The 15,855-nt window shown below is 35.7% G+C and overlaps 5 protein-coding genes across 10 annotated transcripts; 3 read left to right on the top strand and 2 right to left on the bottom strand.

The window, feature by feature from the left end:
- The first annotated feature begins 703 nt into the window (after nucleotides 1–703).
- Nucleotides 704–1,935, top strand: LOC124221668 (beta-1,3-galactosyltransferase 5). Its single transcript, XM_046631894.2, has one exon. The coding sequence runs from the start codon at nucleotides 787–789 to the stop codon at nucleotides 1,888–1,890; it is 1,104 nt and encodes a 367-aa protein (XP_046487850.1). The 5' UTR covers nucleotides 704–786; the 3' UTR covers nucleotides 1,891–1,935.
- Nucleotides 1,936–1,944: 9 nt separating this feature from the next.
- On the bottom strand, nucleotides 1,945–5,483 carry angel (protein). 6 transcript variants are annotated; one of them, XM_046631884.2, is made up of 7 exons: nucleotides 5,348–5,449; nucleotides 4,778–4,920; nucleotides 4,242–4,605; nucleotides 3,787–3,965; nucleotides 3,281–3,654; nucleotides 2,951–3,197; nucleotides 1,945–2,757 (listed from the first exon to the last, which is right to left on the bottom strand). In XM_046631884.2, the coding sequence occupies exons 2-7, from the start codon at nucleotides 4,865–4,867 to the stop codon at nucleotides 2,353–2,355; spliced, it is 1,659 nt and encodes a 552-aa protein (XP_046487840.1). In that variant the 5' UTR covers nucleotides 4,868–4,920; nucleotides 5,348–5,449; the 3' UTR covers nucleotides 1,945–2,352. The 6 variants fall into 6 exon arrangements, with proteins under 6 accessions (XP_046487840.1, XP_046487841.1, XP_046487839.1 ...); XM_046631885.2 differs by having other exon boundaries at nucleotides 4,994–5,389; XM_046631883.2 differs by having other exon boundaries at nucleotides 4,778–4,963; nucleotides 5,348–5,389.
- A 22-nt stretch (nucleotides 5,484–5,505) lies between these two features.
- LOC124221659 (nuclear RNA export factor 1-like) lies at nucleotides 5,506–10,022 on the bottom strand. The gene is made up of 10 exons (XM_046631874.2): nucleotides 9,848–10,022; nucleotides 9,313–9,544; nucleotides 9,040–9,229; nucleotides 7,661–7,901; nucleotides 7,294–7,490; nucleotides 7,047–7,159; nucleotides 6,859–6,895; nucleotides 6,508–6,749; nucleotides 6,246–6,414; nucleotides 5,506–6,043 (listed from the first exon to the last, which is right to left on the bottom strand). Exons 1-10 carry the CDS (start codon nucleotides 9,933–9,935, stop codon nucleotides 5,630–5,632), a joined length of 1,923 nt encoding a protein of 640 aa, XP_046487830.1. The 5' UTR covers nucleotides 9,936–10,022; the 3' UTR covers nucleotides 5,506–5,629.
- Nucleotides 10,023–10,198: 176 nt separating this feature from the next.
- Arp10 (Actin-related protein 10) lies at nucleotides 10,199–12,372 on the top strand. The gene is made up of 5 exons (XM_046631893.2): nucleotides 10,199–10,623; nucleotides 10,707–10,859; nucleotides 10,966–11,250; nucleotides 11,330–11,612; nucleotides 11,723–12,372. Exons 1-5 carry the CDS (start codon nucleotides 10,547–10,549, stop codon nucleotides 12,056–12,058), a joined length of 1,134 nt encoding a protein of 377 aa, XP_046487849.1. The 5' UTR covers nucleotides 10,199–10,546; the 3' UTR covers nucleotides 12,059–12,372.
- Nucleotides 12,373–12,459: 87 nt separating this feature from the next.
- Nucleotides 12,460–15,709, top strand: eEF1gamma (elongation factor 1-gamma). The gene is made up of 8 exons (XM_046631892.2): nucleotides 12,460–12,615; nucleotides 12,742–12,891; nucleotides 13,065–13,128; nucleotides 13,509–13,651; nucleotides 14,159–14,461; nucleotides 14,706–14,993; nucleotides 15,142–15,294; nucleotides 15,497–15,709. The coding sequence occupies exons 1-8, from the start codon at nucleotides 12,604–12,606 to the stop codon at nucleotides 15,650–15,652; spliced, it is 1,269 nt and encodes a 422-aa protein (XP_046487848.1). The 5' UTR covers nucleotides 12,460–12,603; the 3' UTR covers nucleotides 15,653–15,709.
- Nucleotides 15,710–15,855: the final 146 nt, after the last annotated feature.

The following is a 15,855-nucleotide window of genomic DNA, read 5'->3' as shown; positions in this document are numbered from 1 at the left end:
TTTAGCTCAACATAAACACTCCAATTCCTGACTCATTCGGAATTTTATGTGGACACACAGTTGCGGAGTAATTATTACCGAGAATACGTCACGGCAAGAAGAGTAAATGCACGGAAGTGTGACAGTTCTCATAATAATCTGATAATAATGATGCAGATTGTAAATACAAAGTGAATCAGGGTTATAAGGGAATTCTAAAGGCTTCGATCAAATAGCTAACTGAACCTGACGAACATCGCAATTCTTGGAAAAGGGATATAGTGAAAAAGTTGATACGAGATTAGTGGCTAAGTTTGGTAGTGATTTCGCGCATACTGGAAACAACCGTGCAACTGCGAGTACAAGCGAAGTGAGTCGGGACAACATTCTTCGATTCTTTAGGTAAGTCTTGCATCCATATTGCATCCAACTAATCATTTCTCGCTGCTGTAACCGCGAAATAATTTACCCCTTTCATCAGTTGTACGATTGAGGATTTGCTTTAGAAGATGCGCTGAGCGTTGATGAAGATATATTCTGAAGATATATTCCTCAGTGAACGCACTGACCTTGTACTCATCTTTTTTTGCTAGCATTATTCAAACGCGAATCAATGTTTCTCTCCTCCTGTTTCTCTCTCGCACCGCGGGAAAACATGAAACTTCGGTCGTGCATTGCGTGTTATGAAAATATGGGAGTGGCGGAAGAGGGAGGCAGAGCGACTATTTTAAAAACTTGCATTTGTCAGATGTAAAGAAAGGTTAATTTTTGTCGATTTGTGGTTCGCGAAACACTCCTTAGCACAAAATGTATATAAGACGTGGGGTGCCTTATGTAATCTTTTGGACACTGATCGTAGTGTTCTTTTACATAACGTTTAAACAATTTTCTGTGGTTAGAAAATCGAGTCCAGTTTACTTTCGAAAGATCAACAGTAGCCAAATCGATAGAGGAAATTTGTTGAATTTAAATCCCTTTCGATATGTAATAAACACTGACTGCGATACTAGCTTTCTTGTTTGGGTTGTCACTTCGTACGCTGCTGATGTGTCGGCCAGAAGTGCGTTACGCAGGGCTTACTCCGAGTCTGAATTGGAAGAATTGGGAGTTAGAAGAATATTTTTATTAGCATTGTTACACGATGACGTTCAAAATAAAACCCACGTCACCCAAAATGCTATTTTAGATGAAGCACGGCGATACAATGACATTATTCAAGGCAACTTTATTGAGGCATACAAAAATCTTACCTACAAACATGTAATGGGCCTGAAATGGGCTACGCAATATTGTAAAAATGCTTCGTACATCATGAAAATGGATCATGACATTGTAGTGGACCTTTACAAAATTATAGATGTAATAAAAGCAGCCAGTATACCGCATAATATTGTGATGGGTTACGTACTGAGAAATATGAGTCCCATACGCGAACCAATGAACAAATGGTACGTTACTAGGGATGAGTATATTGCAGACTTCTATCCAGACTTTTTATCTGGTTGGTTATATGTAACGACTCTAAAAACTGCCAAAGATTTGGTTGATGTTGCACAGATTTATCCCAAGTATTTTTGGATAGATGATCTATTTCTTACAGGTATCATTAGAGAGGAATTAGGTGTAAAATTTCACGATATACATGAAATTTATACAACAAATAATGAATATTTGAATTGTTGCTTGAAAGCTCGTACGAAAAAACTCAAATGTGACTTTGCAGTTGGGCCAAACGGTGGCGATACAGAGTTACAAGTTAGATTCAAGGATTTTGCTAAATACTGTAGAAGCAATTGCTTTCCAAGACCTAAAAAATTTTCAGTCACTAATACTTGCATTGTCGCTTGGCACGATCCTAATTTAGGCCGAGGCGTAGCTCAAGTATCTCCCCTCCAATTAAATGTTGTATGACATGTAACTTTGTACACTAAACCAGAACTTATCAAGATTTTTTTAAATAATCTAATGATTAGTTATACGTATTCCTACCGATGACCACATCACCTTCACTATGGTATTTTATATAGCCTACGATATATCTGCATTTTAAGTTTATGTCAGTCATTTGAATTGTATGTTGTGTGGTTGCAAATGGTTGCAAATTTGATTTTTCTACAGTAACAAAATTTATTGTTTTTAATGGACTTCATCGATTTCAGATTGAAATATGGTATTTATATTTTGTTTCTAAATGGTAAAACAAAACCTCATGACATGGAATAATTGCATCAAAGCTGCTTCCAGATATTGTTGTCACTACATTAGTTATCTGTGGAAGGATAGATGTTGAAAAAAACATGACATCGACTCAAATTTTTATTGAAAATATTTTTCTTTATTTATATTACGCAAGTGGAGGCAGAGACTGAACGATTACTGCCTCAGTTTCTTTCGCAGTATAAAAGTTGCTCCTGTACTAAAGTGATCACTGCCAATCTCACGATTTGGTATAGTTGACACAGCTTTACACTGTTTTTGCGTAGGTAGTGTATATCGTTCAATGAGCTCGACTTCACTAAAGAATATATAATCCACTGTAACCCAGCCGTCTTGGTGAGTTGTAGCTTCGTTTTGCCCATTACGATCAATGTGTGAGTAAACGCTTCGAAATTTAAATGGGTGGGTTAAAGAACCAGATCCAAAATTCACATGATGACCATCTAATATTTGTATTTTTTGGAAGTTTTTATTTCGGACATTCACTTCATCCTTTCGAAACTGATTCTTATCGCAAGAGTCCCAACTAGTTTTAGATAACCCTTTCTCACTGTTTTCCAACTGTGAAACAATATTTTACATCACTGTATAAATACATTTAGTTTTATAATTTTATTAATAAATTCTTAATATATTTTATGCCAAGTTACTTTATTATTTTTCAATAAAAGTGTTTGACCTTCATCATGATATTGGAATTAGAATCGTTTCTTCTTCTGAACAGTACTAAGTAGCAACTGAATTTTATGCTTACCATGACTTTGCCTTCACCGCGATTGCGCAGTCTTTTTAACAGTATGCAGAAATGTTGACAACTGTCGGTCACATATAAATGTGGCGGAATAAGTGAATTGCTCAAACTGCGGTGATCCGCTGGCCCTAGAGTTCGACTTTTTCCCATGTATAGAAACGAACCTTCAGTTATAAATTTATACACTCCTGACTTTGGTTGCAAATTAAAATCTCCAGCCAGAATTATAGGATGATATGTCGGGCCTCTTCTGTTATAAATGCGGATGTAATGGATAATTGGTGCCCATAGAAATTATTATTTTTTAAAACAATCATTTGGCAAGTAACTCACGACGTATTTTTAATAAAAGCAATTCTCTCCAGTTCAGCTATTAAAATCTGAGTCTGACAGAGTCTGATGTCGTCTCGTTTTGGGTTATAAAGTAAATGTGTGGTGGCAATAACTATCTGTGTTTCTGGACTGTCCTTCAATGACAGCTTGACAATTATAGCAACGTTGTCTCGGTTGAGAATTTCTACGTCTGACTGGAAAAATTCTACATTTTCATACTCAACGAGATCAAATACGTCGGATCGATACATCAGAAGCAGTCCGTCCTTTTTATCGTTTGTGCGCTTCTTGTATAAATGATTATACTTATGTTCTTTAAAGGGTTTTAGAAATTCATTCAGATGGTCCTCTTGCATTTCTTGAAGACATATTACCTTTGAAATAATCAGTGCATGAAATTAATACTTTATAAACGCATTTTGATGTTTCTTTAACCAACTTCAGTCGATGAACAGACAGATTAGCATATATTTTCACAAGCCTACGAAAACGAGATGTGCACTCACAGTAGCCTGAGCTTCCAATATTTCTTGTATCAGTAATTTCTTACGAATTTCCCATTCGAGAGTGCGCTGATTATGATGCTTATATAAGTAACTGTGCATTTCTAAAAGATACTGAGCCAAAATATTGTAAGAAAATAGTCTAATGACACAATTTTTCTCAGAGTTTGGTAAGTTTCGTCCTGAAACAAACCATGGTTTGATTATTTGTAATTAGGATGGAAAAGAAATCTGGGATAATATCTTCATTTCTCTACTTTCATGATATCAGCTTACATATCTGAGAAACAGCATTGAAATATTAAAATCTTCACTAGTTCGACAGCTAAAACGAACTGACTTACCTTCACAATCATAAGACAATTTAATTAATACGTATATACTTTTTTAAACAATTGAACAATTAGCAGTAAGATTGAGAATATCAATTGTTACCTAATACATCTTAAGGTACAAACCTCTGCCGACCTTTCTCCATGTTCGCATTGCTTTGTAATTTTGTTGCACTCTACAGATATCATTTGTAGGCATCGTATTAAGATCTGGGTTTGTAGGTGTTGACGAAGTACTTTCGTGATTTTTCAGAGCATCTTTAAAGGTGACAGTGCTTGCGTCATATGATCGATGATCGCTTGATGATCCATAACATGTGTTTAGGTACGGCTCCATAATGGATTTTTCAAATTCTCTGTGCGCACTTTCACTCGCATTAGATTCTATTAAATCGACGTATGTCGAAAATAGGGCTTCCACACCTGATGCTTCCTTGTTAAGATTTTTTATCAATAAATGTTTCAATGGTATTGTCGTCATATGATAAACCTAAAGAAGTAAACAGTGCGTCCAGACAGGCTGAATCTTTGTATAAATTTAATATGGACGTTGAGAGGGGATATTTCATTTCTCTAAAATTATTATTGACAAAAGTGTAGGATCAACTTGAACTTCAATTTATTGATGGGTAATCAATACTTACAAATACGTCACGACTCACCTTTTTGCAATGAAACAAAATGACGTGAATATTTCGTCTGAATGTTTTTGTGACAGTGACAGCTGTTAACAGTGGAGTTACTGGGATCATTTATTCAAATGTAATGCTGTTTTTCCTATTACAGGTGATCGAAGGATAAGTTACTGTAAAAATTTTTATAGTATTTTTATATGCGGTTGTAGTTTCCTAGAAAAGTGAGGTTATAATATCGCGTACTTTTTCAACATTTAACATTGAAAAATGATTATGAAATTGCTTGGCAATAAAATTACTCAAATTTTTTCGAGAATTATTATTCACTGCCGAGTAATTCCGGGACATCAACAACGTTGTGTCAGAGTTTTAGAAATTATGGTGGGTCTGCTCTTTGTTCGGCGATGGATTCACGATACACGAATTGGTACAAATAACTCGACAATTTTTATACGGTTTAAACTGAAGAGTTCATTCTCGAATTTCACTGCTAAACAGTTGCCAGCTTCGTTATGACAATTAAGTAACTGATTTGGGTAATTCCACGTGTTTAAACATGATGAAAAATGGTATTCTTTGACTGTACGGATAACTAACCTCCTCGTGGCAGCCTGCGTCTTGGGTACCTCCTCGGAACTGAAAGTAGTCTTTGGCGCGAAAATGTCGGGAATGAATGAGACATGCGTTTACTGCCGTATTGAACTAACTCGGGAATGATGGAGGTGTTTCAAAACTCACGGAAAGTCATTAAACGGTCATAGAAAACGTATATTTATTTAAATACGTACGGATTGTATATACAAACATGATTTGAATGGAATAAGATTTTCATTAATATAAGTTAAACTAAGCTGTCTCATTGAACCGAATGTTGCAAATTTATTTCTGAAATGCTTGCGGAGGAACTTGTCCCAATTCATGAAACTTCTTAAACGCTGCGAGAGCCATGTCAAAGTTCCATTGCACTTTGGTTAGGCACTCCCTACTCCATTCCAGGTTCATACCTGACTGTTGGCTAAGAGCCATAGCCATTTGCAGATGCAGATCTTGTTGAGCTACTACTGGTTCACTGGATTCTGTTACTCTTGCATTACTATTGTCAGCAGAAATCTCTGTTAGAGCCTGCTTTTTTTGTTCATCTGTCGGCTCGTTTATATGCAATTGTTCATTGCGAATACAAAACCCCGATCCCTGGGGAACTATGAGCAAGCTTCGGCTGAAATAACGTAGTGGTTTTTTATCAGTTTCCACTTCTTGGAAAACCCCAGTTATCATGACTATCATCGCCACTTCCTGCAACGTGTGAAATTTATCGTTAAATTAACGGTGGTTGACACCCTGGTACACAACAAAGGAATCAGTTTTTTAAAGAATTATCCGTGCGATTTTAATTGAAAAATAAATACATAACGACACTTCATTACTATGAGTTAATTGGTTTAGGTGTTTTGAGCATTCTGAAATTAAAAAATACGCATTTTGTATTATATTTTACCGAGCAAAGACTAATGTCCATGGAAAAGCTGTTGAAACAATGCTTTGTTTTTGGGATCTCCGATAAAAACGAAACAATAGTTAATCTGCCTTGCTTTAATAATTTTAGTCTTCTTTCCTGATCGTTCACTCTGAATAAATTTCTGTTGTGCGGCAGGTACTCTTTAAACCTGTTGGCATTGATAAATTAATAATTGATTAATCACAGGAAAATAGCAGGTCTCACTTAAGAATATTATAATGCTGATTGCTTACGTAAGTACCTGTTTAAATTGTCGTGTTTACACGCAATAGTTAAACTAAATGATGCTTGTTCATCATATGCATTGAGCAGCGGTTGACGGTTATTGCTATCGAAAATGAGGAAATATTGATGAAGGAATGCATCAGCCACTTGACGAGTTTCATTAGTTATTGAAAATACTCGTTGAGATACTGGCAGTTTTGATGCATCTTCATCTGCTGCTATCTCAAATCCAATTGGAGGTGGAAGGTTCATGTCATCCTATTTATAAAAATTATTTTTTTTTTTTTGTATCATCAACAATTTCATAATAAACGTTACAAAAACTCAAAAAATAATTCGTAGTCTTGAAACCATATTTAGGACTTACCAATTTTAGGAGTTTTGGAAATCGTTTCCGAATATCGCTTTAGTAGTCGAAGACAAAAACCAGGAGCAGCCAATGTTAATACAGAAACAGATAAAGTAAAACACTATGAATATCTAACGGTGTCAAATATCACAAACTGAATAGTATTGCTTGCAAGTTATTAAAGCTAAAATTGTTGAAGAAGTTACCTGATAAATTCCTCTGGCCACTGTTTGTATTTGTCACATAAGGGATTACCTAACAATCGAAGTTCTTTCAGCTTTAATTGCTTCAGTCCATCGATTGCTTTCAAATCTCGAATCTGTATGAGAAGTAAATATACTGAAAATTGATGTAAATTCTTTTTCCTTACGAACTAAGATTCAGTCGAGTGCTAAGATATCTACAAAGTTATTTATCGGCATCATATACATTAACGATTTGCAAAGTACTCACTCGATTATTGCTAAGGTGTAATATCGACAGATTCGGTAATTTTGTGTGCAGTTGAGTACCAAGTCTGTCAATATTTTGCAATTTATTGCCGTCCAAGTTTAGTGCTTCCAAGTTTGGAGTGTGCTCACTTATTACATCTATCACTGCCATCAATATTTTGGGTTGAAACAGTGCGCAAAACATATCCTGATACAGATCTGTTTGAGTCATAGAGAAAGGAATTAGAATTGATGCTAATAATGTTATCAATTTATTAGAAACAATAAGAATTTCATGCAACATTTCCATTTAACTAGATAAATCATATTACCCTAGAAATATTCCTGAGGTACTCTGGAATAATTTCATAAGTTTTAAAGTTACTCACCTTTGTCTCTGTGAAACTGTGATAAATCAAGGGCACTTGCTGCAACATATCGTTTTACAACAGCAATTTTAATTCTATCTTTGAATTGCTGGTCAACTTTGGCTGGTGGAAAATAAGGCCTCACTTTGATAGTCAATTTGGATCCATTATTGGCTAGGATTTGACGGTCGGCTTTCAGCAGTTTATTTGCAATTGTAAATTCATCTACGTAGAAGGTGACATCATTACCTTCAAATTTGTACTGATACATACAAAATCACAGTTATTAAAGTTCAGTATTGCCTGATAACAATAGAAAGTAATGTCAGACATTTTCGCAAAAATTAGTAATAATATAATACACAAGATGTAATCATCTACAAAGAATTGCAAGTAAGGCGATGCATATATTATACAAATAATAAGTATGCAGTAGGGTAGACCTTGTTTAGAGTATTGATGAATTTTTTCCAGGCTGCCTCCCAAATTGGCTACAAATAATTCAAAAACAATCCTCTAAGTTTTTCAAATTTTTATCTTACCTCCTCATGCTGTTCCACATGGGTTTCGTTTTGCGATAATAACAACATTAAATTTTGTGTTCATTTTACACTTTATCTTTATTTTCCAGTAATTGTCATAAAAAAAATCTGTGTTACGTCCGTTAATGGAGTTGACTCCTGAGCGGTAGGAATAAACCGGTTGGCTTCACTTTTACGTACTATGTCAACCAGAAATCAGTATGAGGATTGAATAACGTAGGGTTTGTTTGAGATATTACTTATATATTTATTTCGAGGAAGCTCAGATGGCGGTAAAAACGAAGTGTGCTGTATGAAGCTATGTAAGAAGTCTAGATGTGACGTTGTTGAGAGTTAGAATAGGAGTGTCGCTAGAGACTTGAAACGTACGGGTGCAGAAAAGGTGTGAAGATGCTGAAGGAAGGGAATAGAATTTGATGAGTAAGCGCGATAGTGAATACCGTGAGACTAGGTAGAGATAAGAGGACAGGACAGAGACCATGAGATTCATATAAGAACTGTGGGAGAGTTAGCGAGTAGGAAAAATAGAGAGAAGTGGTATGCTGGACGTAACATCTGAATCAAACGGGGTATAATTCAAGTATAATAAATATATAATTAACTTCTGTTGAAGATATCTTTCTTTTTGAAAATCGCGTTTTAAATATATTAATCCTAAGTCGCGGTTTTTAGAATTTTTGAGTTGAAATGCATTGAAAATAATTTAAAAATGAAGCTATGAAAAAGAAAAAAATATCCTCAAAACAATGCTAAATATATTATTGTTTTTGAATTATTTGGAGTCGATTTGGGGGGCCGCCCTGAAAATATTCATCAGCACCCTGAATAAGGACTAGTCTATTTATGTAGCGTGCTTACCATAATTGGAATAAATGTGTCAGGTGTTAAATAAGAAGTTAGAACGTCAAGCAAATATTCTTTGTTGAATGTAGAGGTATTTGAGATATGAACTTTGTAACAATTGGCTGGAGCTGCCTGTAAATTCCTATATCTGTGATCATCGACTCCTCCGGGAGGCACGGGACTATTCCTTCTTGTTCTAGGCCGACTGAAATTTAACGCAAATATTTTAAATGACACTTCTACTTATAACAATATAAACCATTCAGTGCACTGGAAGTATAAATTTACCCCATGCCCCTTGCATTGCCCCTCCACGCCACCCCAGACCGGCCGCGGTTTTGCCTGACTTCGTTAGACATCTCGGCATCATCGTCCAAGTGTCGTCTCAGTCCAGCTTCTAAGTCTCTTTGTCTGTCCCTATTGTGCCTTTCGCCTCGACCTCCTTTGCCAATCCTTGACGTTTTAAACGATACCCTTGGCGCGGAGTCACGATCAGAGTATAACGTTCTGTCATCGTGACCTAAGGAGGACAAAACGGTTAATGAAAACTGACTTATGTATCCCTAACTTGTTCAAAGAAATCCTGAAGTGCCGGTGTGTTACAGAGGTTGCATACAATCATAAGTGAACCATTAGTCTATGATAAGAGCAGTGAGGTACTGACGTGTGCTAAAAAAATCGTGCTTTTTTACCCCTAGAGTATACTAAATTATATTTAAATATATTCAAAACTTGCGCACTCGTTTCAAGCAAAATTAACCTCTTCTTAGTTAGTATGATTCCATGTTGTAAAAAGAACAATTTGTAAAAAAGGAATACTTACCGTAGTATTGTCTTCTTTCGGAGTTATCTCGTCTTTGCTGTGGTTGATGGTTATTCCAGCCACGACCTTTGCTATTTTTTCTGGGCATTTTGGTTCAAAACAATTACCCTGTGCACTCGGAAAACACTGTATCTGACAAAATTTTCCACTTTTCGTGTTGGGCATAAAGCAATGTATATATAAGGTCAACTTCTCCAGTATAGACTGTTGTTTCAGCAAATATGCGGCCACGAAATATAGTTTAGCAGGCTGCCACTGGAGCGCGCGACGAGCGTCGTGGTGATACTGTTGAATCAGGTCATCAAATTTAATAGCGAATACAGAGAGGTTTCTCTTGGCGAATACACGTGTCGTATCGTTCACCGATTCTACAACCGTGTTTTGTCGTACTTGTGGTCAATTTCGAGGGTTGCCGTATACTTAAATACATTATAAGTAACGTCGTGGTAACTGCTTGGTAATCTTTACCTCAAAAGTTAACGGCAGCTTCGCGCTGCTGGCTGCCGCGGCATTTCGTTGCCCGTGAAAATCTAGCCTAAAACTGCGCAGTCTATCTGTATTTAGTCTATGCTCTCATGTAGTGCTTACAATGACAGTTCTGCTTAACCTATGATTTTTAACCTCTAATGGAATCTAGATCTGGAAAAATTTGCTTCAGGTCATAATCAGATTAATTTTGACCTAAGAAAAAAGCATAAAATGTCGTTGTACGAGGGTATCAGGCTAATTTCGGACAAGCAAACCGTTGTTTTTGACATTGGAAGCGCATATACTAAGTGAGTGTACAAAAGATAAGTAATCATTAATTAGTGAATTCTTACCAAGCTTGAGACGATACTTAGATTCATTACATCACCAGATATGGATATGCTGGAGAGTCGGTACCTCGCGGCATAATAAAAACTGAAGTGAAATGTCCAGAATCTGGGAAAATAAGGAAGGTATTCTCTTACGAGGATTCACAGGACTTGTATCAGCTTCTAGTCGAATTCATTCACTTACTCTTCTTCAGGTAATTTTAAAATCATTATACACAATTTAGAAATTATATGATTGGACGAATTCAAAAAAAAAATCTCGATGGGACCAGTACTGATGCAATTTGTTTCAATTTATAGGCACGTTGTTGTCAGTCCCAAAGATATAAAAGTAATTATTGTTGAGTCTGTATTGACTCCGACAGAATTTCGAGATACTTTGGCTAAAGTATTTTTCCGACACTTTGAAATTGGTTCCTTGATGCTTGCACCTTCCCACTTGGTTGCTGTTAGTACTTTGGGAGTTTCTACAGCATTGGTATTAGACGTTGGATATAAAGAAGCAACGTTGATTCCGATTTACGAAGGTGTGCCAGTTCTCAAGGCATGGCAGGCCTTGCCACTGGCAGGACACGCGGTCCATGAGTAAATTGAATATTTCAGAGTTTTCTAATCTGCTTAAACGATGAGCATCGTATTCAATATTAGTCTCTGTTGCTTACAGGTGCATAAAGAAAGAATTGAAAACCGTCCTGCCTAACGACGGCAGTGACGTTGAGAAAACAATTGAAGATATCAAAGTTAGAACCTGCTTTGTTACCACAATAGAGCGGTCTCTCAAATTGCAAACTGATGAACCACCAATTGCACCTCCATCAGTTAAATATCCTGGAGTCAAAACTATAACTGTACCCGGATCAGTACGTGAAAAAGCTTTCGAATTATTGTGGGAGCGAGACAATGACAATTTGAGTGTACCAACCATGATACTAGATGCTATAGTAAAGGTAACCATTATGTACTAATAATGTGAATATTAGATTGATTAATTTTATTAGATTTCTTTCCAAAAATGTGACCGCTTACCAATTATTCTGTATTTTATTGTTCATTGCAGTGCCCTGTAGACATGAGACATCCGCTTGCTGAAAATATTCTGCTGATTGGAGGAACGACAATGGCAAAAGGATTTTTGCCACGTTTGAAATCTGAACTTTTGACATTACTGAAGAGTAACTTATATTCTGAGAAATTAAAAATAAGTACAGTCAAGTTTCATAAGGCACCAAGCAAAGCTAATTACACAGCATGGCTTGGTGGTGCTATATTTGGTATTGCAGACTTGCCACTACGTTGTTTGACGAAAGAAAATTACCTCATGTCAAACAGAGTCCCAGATTGGGCAAGCTTAATTGATAATCAGAAATCAGACTCATTGATAAATAGTATGTAAACTATTATGTCTACCTAATTCGTAAAAAAATTAACCTGATACCTAATGTTCTTATAAAGTTCCAATTTTCAACAGTGAGGTAGTAACCCAATTAAAAATCGTTACTCAAAATTAATGTTTTTTTTTTTTTCTTGCATAGAATTTACTTTATTCTATAATGTCACAAAACGGTTTAAAATGATATGTTGGAACGAGACGGTCTTATTTTTAGCAGTCACGAGGAACTTCAGATGCCTGTAATGTAAAATATATTTAATAATTTATAATTCGTATAATAAAGAAATTGTAAGAATAAAAAAAATCGATCACATTCATACTTTGTATCAAACTAATTTCATCTAATTTTGGTTCGACCTAGTTATACATGTTTTATTGCGGAGAAATGTGTACGTGCACCCACTGAGATTTGTGATATCTCCCGTCGCCGGGTGACAATTCGAGAAATAGTGAAAAAAAAGAACAGCTGTGAAGGAGAAAGGCGCGCAGGCGCTTCGTCATGAGCCGGCTTTCGATCTCTAGACTTCCTCTTCCTGTAGCTCGGCACAATGGCGTCCGGAGTAAGTGTTTTTACGCGAAATATTCTTCATAAAACATCACCGTCTTGTTCGACGAATCGGTCACGTGAATGCGTGCAATATGACAATTAAACATCATACATTTATATGGCGTGTAAATTTTTTTAGACCCTGTACACGTACCCAGAGAACTTCAGGGCCTACAAGGCGCTGATCGCAGCCCAATATTCCGGTGCTAAGGTTAAAATTGCCGAAGATTTCATTTTCGGCGAAACCAATAAGAGCGATGCCTTCCTGAAAAAATTTCCTCTTGGAAAGGTGAGATTAATTTCTATTTTGTATACATTTTTTTTATACGTCTATCACTGAAATATCATCAGTCATCGATGGATTCTGTCTTAAGTCTTATCGCCGTGGTATGCTGACACCGCTTTATGTCACGCATATTTTACTGCCGAAGTGTTTTTAATAACGCCGAATGTTTGTTGAAGGTTCCAGCTTTCGAGACTGCAGATGGCAAATATATCACCGAAAGCAATGCAATTGCTTACTATGGTATGCATAATCAACATTTTTACCCTCAGCTAAAAATATTTTTTCGCTTTATTGTTTTCATTCGTTGTTGTTTTTTTTTTTTCTTTTTCCTTTTTAATTAATTTTTACAATTCAAGAATAACATATTATACGTTGTATGCATTCTACCTCTTAATTAATTTCAATACGTGATATTTATTTAAATATTTGTCTTCTGCTTCAATTTCACATCAGTATTGTGAGCTTGATGCTGAATTATACATATACTTTGGGTGACAGATAGGTATGAAATTTTCACGTTTTATGACATACAATTTCCGAAACAACTGGTTTTAATTTCTATCATTTATTGTTTTTGCTGATCTCTTTGCCAAAAGTTTGTGCTATTTTTGTGTTTCTAGTTGCCAATGAGCAGCTGAGAGGCAAAACTGACATTGAGAGAGCAGAAATTGTGCAATGGTTTGGATTTGCCGATTCGGAGATCCTTCCTGCCAGCTGTGCTTGGGTTTTCCCATTATTAGGCCTCATGCAATACAACAAACAGGTATGAAATTCTTGTCCACCGTAAAACAAAATTTTCTTATTTTACAAAGAATTCAATGTTCATGATATTTTATTACAGTTTTGATTTGGCTAAAGTTGTTCTGCAAAACTGCATAAACATGAGAAATCCGATCATGGCATTAGTTTGACATTTATCACATCGCCTTTGTTCAAAGACGAGCCTGAATGTTTTAAATTCAAGTTTCGTAACACGAGAAGGCAGATGAATCTATGCTGAATATTCAAACGCATCTGTCATTCTTTTATACATTTGCGTACCAATATTGCTGACATTGAAACAAATAATTAGCTACCTTACTATTGCGATCAATGTTTTCATATGTTCTTCAGCTTGCATAATACGTTTAACGTTTTACTTCTCTTATCCAAAAAAAAAAAAAATTAAATAATATCAAAACTATCCAGTGTTTTAAACATTGTACAGGTACTGGGTGTATCAGAGAACATATTAGCAAGGATTTTGCAATTTTCGTAATTAATCTTTCAGACTATAGAACATGCCAAGGACGATGTTAAGAAAGCTTTGACAGCTTTGAATTCACATCTATTAACAAGGACGTACTTGGTTGGGGAACGACTTACTTTGGCAGATATTAGTGTTGCTACAACTCTACTGCATTTATATCAGTATATTTTGGAACCGAGTTTACGCAAGCCGTATCAAAATGTGAACAGATGGTTCCAAACTGTTATATATCAGCCAGAGTCCATCAATGTAATCGGTGCTTTTAAACTGGCTGACAAAACTCTTGAATATGATCCCAAGAAGTTTGCTGACGTTCAAGAAAAAGTGAGCAAAAAATATAGATATACAGTATTGTTCATGTGAAATACCATTTATTTATAAAATACTACCTTATTCCAAAATATGTTGCATGGTACTATGAACTTGTGGCTTTAGTCAGCAGCTAGTAGTAATTTCGAAGTATTTTATCATCAATAATTAGCAGTCAAGGTATTAAATAACCGTTGATCTTCAGTTTGTCATATACCGATCTATTACTGAACAGCTTTCAAATATTATGAATTTTTAGTCATCTGCAAAGAAAGAAAAGAAGGAAAAACGAAAGGAACAGAAAAAGGAACCTAAAGAACCTCGCGAGGCAGATGTAGATTTAGCTGATGAAATAGCAGCTGCTGAACCCAAATCTAAGGATCCATTTGACACAATGCCTAAAGGTACTTTTGATATGGATAGTTTCAAGCGTTGTTACTCCAATGAAGAAGAGACTGTCTCCATTCCTTTCTTCTGGAAAGAATTTGATCCTGAACATTACAGCATCTGGTTTGGAGAATACAAATACCCTGAAGAGTTGACAAAGGTAAACTCGTTATACTGAATTCTCTGCCGGGATTTGAATTTCATTCAGTTTTTCATGTAGCAAGAATATTTTTGGAGATATTATGAATTACCTACGGCTAAAATATAATCATATTTAAGATTGTATTCGTTAATCTTACATTGTCCAGGTGTTCATGTCTTGCAATCTCATTGGTGGCATGTATCAACGACTTGACAAAATGCGGAAAGCTGCTTTTGCCAGTGTTTGTCTTTTTGGAGAAGACAACAACAGCACAATCAGTGGAATTTGGGTATGGCGTGGACAGGATTTGGCATTTACGGTGAGTGTATATATGAATTTCTTACAAATTGAACTTTCTGTACCATGTCGAAAACATTTGGTTGTGGATATTGTGAGCCATGGTCACTTATTTAGCATCCTTTGTGGGATATATTGGATTTTATATTAATCGCCAAGTGGTTTATATAATGTTGAATGTTTCTACAGTAAATTAATTTTCCATACAATTTGTTTTACTGTAGCTAAGCCCCGATTGGCAGATAGATTACGAATCGTATAAATGGGAAAAATTGGACCCAAACAAGGATGAAACTAAAGCACTGGTGAAGCAGTACTTCAGTTGGACTGGTACTGACAAACAGGGGCGCAAGTTTAACCAGGGAAAAATCTTCAAATAAAGCTCCAAAAAATACTAATTTACACGAAACAAATAATAAAGAATGAATAAAAATAAATTGCATCTACAAGATTTTCGATGTAAAACCTCCACGATTCCTCTACAGTACTATATGTCTATTAACATCCCAGCTTGAAAATTATTTACGTGCATATTCCAGTTTACTGCTATGTGATTACTTTGAAATATGGGCAATTGTTGAAT

Source organism: Neodiprion pinetum, chromosome 6 (genome assembly GCF_021155775.2).
Source record: "Neodiprion pinetum isolate iyNeoPine1 chromosome 6, iyNeoPine1.2, whole genome shotgun sequence".
Lineage (NCBI taxonomy): Eukaryota > Metazoa > Arthropoda > Insecta > Hymenoptera > Diprionidae > Neodiprion > Neodiprion pinetum.
This window is presented reverse-complemented; position numbering and strand designations above follow the sequence as displayed.

Coding starts and splice junctions, on each gene's coding strand:
- LOC124221668 (XM_046631894.2), top strand. CDS start 787: ATGTATATAAGACGTGGGGTGCCTTATGTAATCTTTTGGACACTGATC.
- angel (XM_046631884.2), bottom strand. CDS start 4,867: ATGATCCCAGTAACTCCACTGTTAACAGCTGTCACTGTCACAAAAACA. Junction 3,966..4,241: donor ATGGAGAAAGGTCGGCAGAG/GTTTGTACCTTA, acceptor GGTTTGTTTCAG/GACGAAACTTACCAAACTCT. Junction 2,758..2,950: donor GCGGTGAAGGCAAAGTCATG/GTAAGCATAAAA, acceptor ATTGTTTCACAG/TTGGAAAACAGTGAGAAAGG.
- LOC124221659 (XM_046631874.2), bottom strand. CDS start 9,935: ATGCCCAGAAAAAATAGCAAAGGTCGTGGCTGGAATAACCATCAACCA. Junction 9,545..9,847: donor CGAAAGAAGACAATACTACG/GTAAGTATTCCT, acceptor TGTCCTCCTTAG/GTCACGATGACAGAACGTTA. Junction 7,160..7,293: donor TACACCTTAGCAATAATCGA/GTGAGTACTTTG, acceptor CTTCTCATACAG/ATTCGAGATTTGAAAGCAAT.
- Arp10 (XM_046631893.2), top strand. CDS start 10,547: ATGTCGTTGTACGAGGGTATCAGGCTAATTTCGGACAAGCAAACCGTT. Junction 10,860..10,965: donor ATTCACTTACTCTTCTTCAG/GTAATTTTAAAA, acceptor TTCAATTTATAG/GCACGTTGTTGTCAGTCCCA. Junction 11,613..11,722: donor TACTAGATGCTATAGTAAAG/GTAACCATTATG, acceptor TGTTCATTGCAG/TGCCCTGTAGACATGAGACA.
- eEF1gamma (XM_046631892.2), top strand. Junction 13,652..14,158: donor TCATGCAATACAACAAACAG/GTATGAAATTCT, acceptor TTAATCTTTCAG/ACTATAGAACATGCCAAGGA. Junction 14,994..15,141: donor ACCCTGAAGAGTTGACAAAG/GTAAACTCGTTA, acceptor TACATTGTCCAG/GTGTTCATGTCTTGCAATCT.